The 10,602-nt window shown below is 22.1% G+C and overlaps 1 protein-coding gene and 1 long non-coding RNA gene across 2 annotated transcripts; both read left to right on the plus strand.

Moving 5' to 3' along the window:
* Positions 1 to 2,862: 2,862 nt before the first annotated feature.
* On the plus strand, positions 2,863 to 6,613 carry LOC134836638 (uncharacterized). Its single transcript, XM_063851821.1, has 8 exons — positions 2,863 to 2,905; positions 4,455 to 4,520; positions 4,581 to 4,607; positions 5,151 to 5,249; positions 5,309 to 5,359; positions 5,422 to 5,472; positions 5,549 to 5,584; positions 6,582 to 6,613. The coding sequence occupies exons 1-8, from the start codon at positions 2,863 to 2,865 to the stop codon at positions 6,611 to 6,613; spliced, it is 405 nt and encodes a 134-aa protein (XP_063707891.1).
* A 1,070-nt stretch (positions 6,614 to 7,683) lies between these two features.
* Positions 7,684 to 10,238, plus strand: LOC134836640 (uncharacterized). Its single transcript, XR_010162321.1, has 4 exons — positions 7,684 to 7,715; positions 10,007 to 10,036; positions 10,103 to 10,132; positions 10,225 to 10,238. It is a non-coding gene; the product is annotated as an uncharacterized LOC134836640 (long non-coding RNA).
* The last annotated feature ends 364 nt before the right edge of the window (positions 10,239 to 10,602 follow it).

The raw sequence follows: 10,602 nt of genomic DNA on the forward strand, positions 1-10,602 counted from the left end.
TTAATCGTAAAGTTTTAATTTTTAAACACGCAAAAAAAAATTTTCATGAACTACAAAAAATAAAAAAAAATCATGTAAATAAAAAAAATTATAACAACAACAAACAATATAAAAATTAATAATGAAATATTAATAAATCCGGTTTTTTTTTAAATAAATTATGATGTTTTATTTATTTTTTTTATTTTTGCAACACATATTTTTTTCACAACACACAATGTAAGTATCTCGATATATTCTCTCTCATATTGTTGAGTGTGCTGATAGATGATTTATATGTGTATGAATTAATCAGGGATTGGAACAATATTATTGTTTATTTATTGTAAAAAAATATTTTCGACAATAATTTATTTTCCATATTTTTCCTCGACAATTATTTATTTTCCATAATTTTCTCGGCCATTAAAAATATAAAAATTTTCTAAAAATGTTAGTTTATGTCTCGTTAAAAGCGTAAAAGTAAGATATTAGGAAAATTAGTCTAAAATTTAAATTCAAAATCAAAAGGGGTACATTCAAAATCGTTTTTCGCTTCCATCATGATTTTTTTTTGTGTAATATTTTTTTCATCATAATTGTTTTTTAGGATGAATATTTTTGACTTTTATGAAATATTTTAACGTTTTATAATAATTTTCAATTATTCGAACAATCCATCTTTTTATACTTGAACGCGTTTAATGAAAAAAAATTTGGAAAAAATCATTGATGTCTGGGTTATGCTACTTAAATTTTTTTTTTTTATAATAATATCATTTAAATTAAAAACAAAAATTAAGTAAAGCTCTAAAAAATATTTTTTTTATTAAAATTTAAAGTAATATTTAAAAAACTAACAAAATTAAAAAAAATAGAAATGGAGTTTTTTGCAGAGATTTTCCTCCGATGAATTAAAAATGATAAAAATTAGAACTTTCACTGAAATATTAAAGACTAACGTAATTTGTAGAATGCCCCCCGCGATACATTAAGATCAAAAGAAAAATATGTAAAAAAAAAATATAGAACACGCCAATAAAGAAATATTATTATTATTATTAAAAAAAATAGAATAAAATTTATCTTAAAAATAAAATTTTAAATATAAAAATTTTCTTTAAAAACTGTAAACTTTATTTAAATATATTAAATAAAAATTAGCGTACATCACGCCTTGCGACAAATAATGCAAAACATAAAATTTGCACATTGTATGAAAGAGACAAATAATGTTTTGTTCAATGAAAACACAATTCGTGTAGTATTATATGTAGTATACTATTACATTTATAAACGTAGTATCGTATATATGAGAATACATTAATAGGAAAAAAACACACATACATGAAAGAATATGAAAATCGCATGTATGAAGCTACAATGCTTGGAACAATTTTATTTTTTGAAAAAAAAAATGCGATAAAAATTTATTTTTCCTTTATCAAAAATTTTCTTTTATACGTAAATTTTAATAAACAAATTTATTGCAATCAAATTTCGTAATTCAAAGGTAATTAATTTAATATTAAAAATTAAAATAAATAAAAAAGTTGACATTTTTAATAAAATTGACATACTGTTGATTAAATTATATATGCATATATTGCTTAGATGTTTAAAAAAATCTTTGTTTTAAAATAATAGACGCTCTTGACATTTTTTATTAATTTTTGACTGAAAAATCATTGAAAATTAAATATTTTTATTTGTATTAAATCTAAAAAAAATCAATGCAAAACTTCAAAATTTTCAATACATAACAATATAATAAATTAAATAATTTTTATATTTTCTGAATTAATATTTTTAGTGATTGACACATGATGCATGTTAAAAATATATGTCGACATGCGTGCTACATGCAAGAAACATGCTTTCAAAACTTTAATAGTCTGATTTTTTTAAAATATTTTTTTCACTTTAAATTTAAAGAAGTCCAACGCAATTTTCAAAATAAAATAATAATAGGAAAGATAATTTTAAAATATTTATAATGTTCTTTTTTAAATTTCAGATCCATTTTGAAATCTCAAAACTGTTGTTCAAAAATATAAAAAATCTAAAAAAAATATATCTTTTTGCTGTAAATTTTAAAAACTCATTAACTATTATTACATCAGTCAAAACTATTAATTAAAAAAGAAAATTATTTAATTTTGTTTAAATTTTAAATAATTTTCTTGTAATTGTAATTTTTATGCTGCGTTTATGTCGACATTTATGCTGCATGCATGCAAGTCGACATGTATATAGAGAGAACACTTATTTTTTTATTATGAAATTAAAATAATGAAAAAATATTGAAAAATACGCACGGCAAATATTTTTTCTCACGTTTTTCTTTAATATTTTAACTATCACTAACATCTGTACAAAAGAAGGCGGAGCATTGTGTATGTTATATATAGTTGTATGGGTTATTTATAGCAACAGATGAAAACCGCAATTATCCAACGAAATATCATATGTTCGGATAGTCCAACGGTAAGGTACTATGGTGTTCAATAATAAGTTCCTGTTTCGAATCTTTAATTTTATTTTTTTTTTTTGTGTTTTTAACTTACAAACTTGTACAATAATTGCACAATTGTACAATGCATACCGGTTTTTTATTTTTTGCACTGGTCGTATTTCATTTTCATCAAATATTTAGTCCGACTCTGGTTTATAAGAACTGTCAGTTTCGTGAATATATTTATACATTGAATACGTCGAGTGCAATCAAAATTTTTTAAAAATTAATTTTTCTTTGGAAAATATCCTTAAAAAACTAAACCACCAAAATCTCATAACAACGACAATATAAAAACATAAAAATATAAATTTTTTATTAAAAATTAGTGAAAAATAGTGGAAAAAAAGTGTTTAAAATTTCTCACAATGGAAAATATCAACACATCATCACCATCGCCCATGAAAAAAGGTAAAAAAATGTATATTTTCAAATATAATGAGTTATATTTTATGTATATATTTTCCTATAACAAATTTTCCAAATTTAAATTTTCTTTTTTGGCGCCTAAATCAGCGTCGTTAAACAGAAGAAGTTCTCATTTTATCAATTGAAAGACATATGTCTCGATAGTTCTGAGGTTAAGATACATGTCGATAAACACCGAAGTACCTGTTTCGATTCTCAATAATAATAATATTTTTTTATTATATTTTATGCGTCTCTCAATTTTTGATAATTTTATCGTATAACATATATGTGTGATTGCCGTATAGGTTTGTCAAGATTCATGATAATTCGCGAAAAATTCCGCGGATCCGCGAAAAATTTTTCGGATTTTTTCGCGTTTTTTTTTTTTTTTTAAATTTTGTTCTGTATTTATTTTTCTTATTCTTATGTGAGTAATGGAGCTTCTATAAAGCCGCGATAAAATCCGCGGATCCGCGAAAAATTTCGCAAATCTTTTTATCGCGATTTTTTTTTCATCTTAAGTCAGTAATGGAGCTTCTATAAAGCCGCGATAAAATCCGCGGATCCGCGAAAAATTTCGCGGATTTTTTTATCGCGATTTTTTTTTCAACTTAAGTCAGTAATGAAGCTTCTTTAAAGCCGCGATAAAATCCGCGGATCCGCGAAAAATTTCGCGGATTTTTTTATCGCGATTTTTTTTTCATCTTAAGTCAGTAATGAAGCTTCTAAAAAAGCGATAAAATCCGCGAATTTTTTCGCGTGTCCGCGGATTTTCTCGCGGCTTTTTAGAAGCTCCATTACTCACATAAGATGAAAAAATAATTACGAAAAAAAATCGCGAAATTTTTCGCGGGTCCGCGGAATTTTTGGTTACTTATCGATGATCACGTAACATTATATATAAATGGCGACTACATCAGAATAATCTAAATATCCATTTATGATGGATTCCGATGCATGTTTCTACAATTTAAAATATTTTTAGATGAATTGAAAACTCCACCATGTTTAACTTGAACGATTTCGTGTCTTAAAAATATTTTTTTAACGACGACTCAATGATAGAATCAGATAAAGCATTATGAAAAGAAAAACATTTTTCAGATTCATTTATAATACAAATAACGTTAAATTTTCTTAGAATCAAAAATGAGTCATAAATGTAACGTCATGTGACTTCAAAAAAAAAAAAAAAATTACGTCTCAAATCATCTTCATGCTTAGATTTAATCTTTAACATAACATCATACATAAAAAATTTGAATAGATTTTTTTCGAAAATCTGCACATTTAAAAATTACCTTTTAAAAAATTTTATTTAAATTAAGTTAAAATCAGATTTATATTCTCAAAGAGATCGTTAAAAAAATATATTTAATATTTAAAAAAAAAACTATTTTGTTGTAACATATTTTATTTTTTTCTGAAAAGTGTGTCACTTACATTATATAAAAAAGTTTTTAAGAAATTAGTATGTTTATAAAAAATAATTAAATTTATTTTTTTTGATTATTTGATTTTTTTTTTAATAATAACATATTAATTTTAGGCACTAAAAGGCCAGCCTCTCTTTCTCCGCCAGATGTAAAAATCGATATGGTTCAAAGTTTCTTTGGTAAATAGATCAAAATTAAATGTATATATTCATATAGTAATAAATTATTATTTTTTAAAGACAAATTTCCTCATACGTTTGAAGACTGTAAGTTTATTTTTAACAAATTTCATTATTTTATTAAAATTAATAATGTTTTAATTAAAATATGGGCATACCTTTTTAAGTAATTTTTAAATACCAAATATTAAAAATACTTAAAAAAATTCAAATCTAATGAACTGTCGTTGATTCATTCAACATTAAAAATAATGGTATAACGAAAGTTTTACGCCTCATTCGTCTAGTTATTTGCAAGATTTAAAATTTGCTAATTAAACTTAAAAACCACCGCAAAATTCCAATAATATGTTTTATGATATGATAATAAAATTTAATGCACTCAATAAGACTAATAATTCTGATGTTTAAAATATAGGTATAAATAAAAAATCATTTATTTTGTAAATTAATTATTTTTAATTCATCATAAATTTAAAATAATATTAAATAAAACAAAAATTACAAAATCAATGCAATTTTTCAGTTCATTATTTTTATTTGAAAAAGGTTAAACGTGATTTTGGTATTTTTTAAATGGATGCATCATATTTATTTCCAATGTTTTACTTACATATTATTTTATTTTAGTAGACGCAAAGAATTTCGACGTTAAAAATTTCTTAAAAGAAATACGTCGGGCCTCTAAAGAACTTTTTGAAGTAAATTTTAATAAAAAAACTTGTTCAGGTTTGTTCACATCAAATTGAAATGATTATTTAAATTAAACTTTTTATAATTTTTTAAAGATTTCAAAAAGCAATTATTTTTTGACGATTTAAGGCACGACGTTGAAATGAGTAAGTTAAAACTTAATAAATTTATAGAATATTTTTATTTACAAATAAAATCAATTATTAAGATTTAGAGCCAGGCGAGGAAATTATAGATTTTTGCTGCTGTCATGAACATTGTAAGTTACAATTGTCTCTATTTATTATATATAATTTATTTATTTTTAAAATTTATTTTTTATTTTTTGAAAAAAGACGAATCTTCAAACGCCTCGTCAAACACAGCGGACGGTGAGCTAAATTTAAAAATTTAATTTATTAAATTAAAACAAAAATATTAAATATAAAAGATATTGTATAATTTATTTATTCATATTATCTTTATTTTTATATAATCGAGTCAGGGTGAACTTTTACTTCAAACAGTAAGTTCATATCAAAAAAAAAAAAATATTGTAAAAAATTTTCTATTTAATTTTTATCTCTCTGTATATTTTTAAGTATTTTAACTTTGTTTAAATTATTATCCTATTATCCTAAATTTAATTATTTGGAAATTAATTTGATGCATAGTTCAATATTTAATATTATTTTCTCTAAATTTTAATGTAGCTTCTTCGAGTTCTCTAGCAGACATAGGTAAATTTATAAAATTAAAAACAAAAAATAATTTATTTATTTTTATTTAATTTTTTTTAAAGCAGCCGAAGAACCAACAGTAAATGTTGAAAGTAAGTTTATCAAAAATAAATAAATTAAATAAAATAAATTTTTAATTAAAATTTTATATAAAAATAATTGATGTCTTGTATTTATTTTTTTTTTTTAAATTCAATTTCACTTAAAAATATATTTAAAAAACTTAATTAAAAAATAATTACTTGAAAATTAATTTGATCCATAGTTCAGTATTTAATATTATTTTCTCTAAATTTTAATGTAGCTTCTTCGAGTTCTCTAGCAGACATAGGTAAATTTATATAATTAAAAAAAAAACAAAAAATAATTTTTTATTTATATTTAATTTTTATTTTTAAAGCAACCGAAGAACCAACAGTAAATGTTGAAAGTAAGTTTATCAAAAATAAATAAATTAAATAAAATAATTTTTTAATTAAAATTTTATATTAAAATAATTGATGTCTTGTATTTATTTTTTTTTTAATTCAATTTCACTTAAAAATATATTTAAAAAATTTAATTAAAAAATAATTACTTGAAAATTAATTTGATCCATAGTTCAATATTTAATATTATTTTCTCTAATTAGCTTTAAATTTTAATGTAGCTTATTCGAGTTCTATAACAGCCATAGGTTAATTTATAAATTTAAAAACAAAAAATAATTTATTTATTTTTATTTAATTTTTATTTTTGAAGCAACCGAAGAACCAACAAAAAATGTTGAACGTAAGTTTATCAAAAATAAATAAATTAAATAAAATAATTTTTTAATTAAAATTTTATATTAAAATAATTGATGTCTTGTATTTATTTTTTTTTAAATTCAATTTCACTTAAAAATATATTTAAAAAATTTAATTAAAAAATAATTACTTGAAAATTAATTTGATCCATAGTTCAGTATTTAATATTATTTTCTCTAAATTTTAATGTAGCTTCTTCGAGTTCTCTAGCAGACATAGGTAAATTTATAAAATTAAAAAAAAAAACAAAAAATAATTTTTTATTTATATTTAATTTTTATTTTTAAAGCAACCGAAGAACCAACAGTAAATGTTGAAAGTAAGTTTATCAAAATAAATAAATTAAATAAAATAATTTTTTAATTAAAATTTTATATAAAAATAATTGATGTCTTGTATTTATTTTTTTTTAAATTCAATTTCACTTAAAAATATATTTAAAAAATTTAATTAAAAATTAATCACTTGAAAATTAATTTGATCCATAGTTCTGTATTTAATATTATTTTCTCTAAATTTTAATGTAGCTTCTTCGAGTTCTCTAGCAGACATAGGTAAATTTATAAAATTAAAAAAAAAAGAACAAAAAATAATTTATTTATTTTTATTTATTTTCATTTTTAAAGCAACCGATGAACCAACCAAAAAATGTTGAACGTAAGTTTATCAAAAATAAATAAATTAAATAAAATAATTTTTTAATTAAAATTTTATATAAAAATAATTGATGTCTTGTATTTATTTTTTTTTAAATTCAATTTCACTTAAAAATATATTTAAAAAATTTAATTAAAAATTAATCACTTGAAAATTAATTTGATCCATAGTTCTGTATTTAATATTATTTTCTCTAAATTTTAATGTAGCTTCTTCGAGTTCTCTAGCAGACATAGGTAAATTTATAAAATTAAAAAAAAAAGAACAAAAAATAATTTATTTATTTTTATTTATTTTCATTTTTAAAGCAACCGATGAACCAACAAAAAATGTTGAACGTAAGTTTATCAAAAATAAATAAATTAAATAAAATAATTTTTTAATTAAAATTTTATATTAAAAAAAATTATAAAAAAAATATTTTAAAAAGATGCTTTTTTATTTGGGGCCCTAAAAAGTTGAAAATAAATGAAAGTTTTTCAAAATTTAAGCAAAAGAAAAAAGACATTCGAGTCCAATAATTTTATTTCAATTACTTTTATTTACATTTATTTTCTCTAAATTTTAATGTAGCTTTTTTCGAGCTTAAATTTTGAAAAACAGACATAGGTAAATTTATAAAATTAAAAAAAAATTTTTTAAAATATTTTTTTTATAATTTTTTATTTTATACTTTTTAGTTATTACAAAAGATGTAATTTTTCCTTAAAATTTTATGAGGTTTAAAAAATTTTCGAAGATTTTATGAAGTTTCTCGAACATTCTATGAAGTTTTCGAAAAAAATTTTCTCGAAGTTTTTAGTTTCTCGAACATTAATGAAGTTTTCAAAGCTTCTATGAAGTTTTTCGAAATTCTATGAAAAATTCTATGAAGTTTTCGAAGCTTCTATAGTTTCTCGAACATTCTATGAATCGAATATGAAGTTTTTATATGAAGTTTCTCGAAGCTTTTGAAGTTTTTCGAACATTTAAAGTTTCTCGAATTTCTATGAAAACATTCTATAAGTTTTCGAACATTTATGAATTTTCTCGAAGTTTCTATGAAGTTTCTCGAACATTCTATGAAGTTTCTCGAAGCTTCTATGAAGTTTTTCGAACATTCTATGAAGTTTCTATGAAGTTTTTCGAACATTCTATGAAGTTTCTCGAACATTCTATGAAGTTTCTCGAACATTCTATGAAGTTTCTCGAAGCTTCTATGAAGTTTCTCGAACATTCTATGAAGTTTCTCGAAGCTTCTATGAAGTTTCTCGAAGCTTCTATTAAGTTTCTCGAAGCTTCTATTAAGTTTCTCGAAGCTTCTATTAAGTTTCTCAGCTTTAGAAATTCTATAAGTTTTCAACATTCTTTATTTTCTAATATGAAGTTTTTCGAAATTAAATTCTTGAAGCTTCTAAAATGAAGTTTACACAACAAATGAATCATTTTTTATTAATGAACAAAAAATGAATTTTGATGAAATTCTATGCAAGTTTATCGAAATTCTATGAATAAAAAAATCGAAGCTTCTATTAAGTTTCTCGAAGCTTCTATGAAGTTTCTCGAACATTCTATGAAGTTTCTCGAACATTCTATGAAGTTTCTCGAAGCTTCTATGAAGTTTCTCGAACATTCTATGAAGTTTCTCGAAGCTTCTATGAAGTTTTTCGAACATTCTATGAAGTTTCTCGAAGCTTCTATGAAGTTTCTCGAACATTCTATGAAGTTTCTCGAACATTCTATGAAGTTTCTCGAACATTCTATGAATTTTCTCGAAGTTTCTATGAAGTTTCTCGAACATTCTATGAAGTTTCACTTGAAAATTAAGTTTCTGAACATTCATGAAGTTTCTCTTCTATGAAGTTTTTCGAACATTCTATGAAGTTTCTCGAACATTCTATGAAGTTTCTCGAACATTCTATGAATTTTCTCGAAGCTTCTATGAAGTTTCTCGAACATTCTATGAAGTTTCTCGAACATTCTATGAAGTTTCTCGAAGCTTCTATGAAGTTTCTCGAAGTTTCTATGAAGTTTCTCGAACATTCTATGAAGTTTCTCGAACATTCTATGAAGTTTCTCGAAGCTTCTATGAACAAGTTTCTCGAAAATTTTTTAAAACGTCCAATGCCCCAATGCACAATCTAAATTTTTAAACAATGCACATTATGAATTCTTGTCCCAATGCACATTCTAAAATCTTGCCCCAATGCACATTCTAAAACCTTGTCCCAATGCACATTCTAAAACCTTGCCCCAATGCACAATCTAAAATCTTGTCCCAATGCACATTCTAAAACCTTGCCCCAATGCACAATCTAAAACCTTTTTTTTCCCAAATATTCTAAAATTTCAGTGCACATTCTGAGTCTGTCGGAATTAAATGGACCTAAATGCACTGTAAAGTAACAACGCCATCTTGTGGGAAATAGAGAACTAAAAGCGTGACACCAAGACAGAATGACAGAATTACAGACACCATTGGAATTTAAATAAAAAAGCATATAATTATTGATGTCTTGTATTTATTTTTTTTTAAATTCAATTTCACTTAAAAATATATTTAAAAAATTTAATTAAAAAATAATTACTTGAAAATTAATTTGATCCATAGTTCAGTATTTAATATTATTTTCTCTAAATTTTAATGTAGCCACTCCGAGCACTTCAACAACAGACATAGGTAAATTTATAAAATTAAAAAAAAAATAATTTAATTATTTTTATTTTTTTTTTTTCATTTTTAAAGAAAACTTACAATCAACAAAACCTTCAAAAGGTAAGTTCATGCAAAAAATTTCACAAAATATAAACGTTTTTACTTAATTAATTAAATAAATAAGTTTAAAAAAATATATTTTTTTATTACAGAGAGATATAATGACGAATTACAAATCATTTACAAAGATATAGGTAAACAAAAAATTCTGATTCATTTACATACAATGATATATATAAAAAACTTTATTTACTTTAACACATTTTATAAACTATTTAATTATTTAGAATCGAGAGAAAAAGAGGAACAAAAAATACTAAGTAAGTTTTTAAGTATATTTGATGTTCAAAAAAAAAAAATACACAAACAATCATTTTTTATTAATTAATCAAAAAAATATTATGATTCATTTACATTCAATTATATATAATAAATAAAATAATAACTATATTTTCTTTAACACATTTTGTACACTATTTCATTATTTAGAATCGAGAGAAGAGGAACAAAAAAAACTAAGTAAGTTTTTA

The sequence above is a fragment of the Culicoides brevitarsis genome, unplaced genomic scaffold (assembly GCF_036172545.1).
Source record: "Culicoides brevitarsis isolate CSIRO-B50_1 unplaced genomic scaffold, AGI_CSIRO_Cbre_v1 contig_93, whole genome shotgun sequence".
In the NCBI taxonomy this organism is placed as follows: Eukaryota; Metazoa; Arthropoda; class Insecta; order Diptera; family Ceratopogonidae; genus Culicoides; species Culicoides brevitarsis.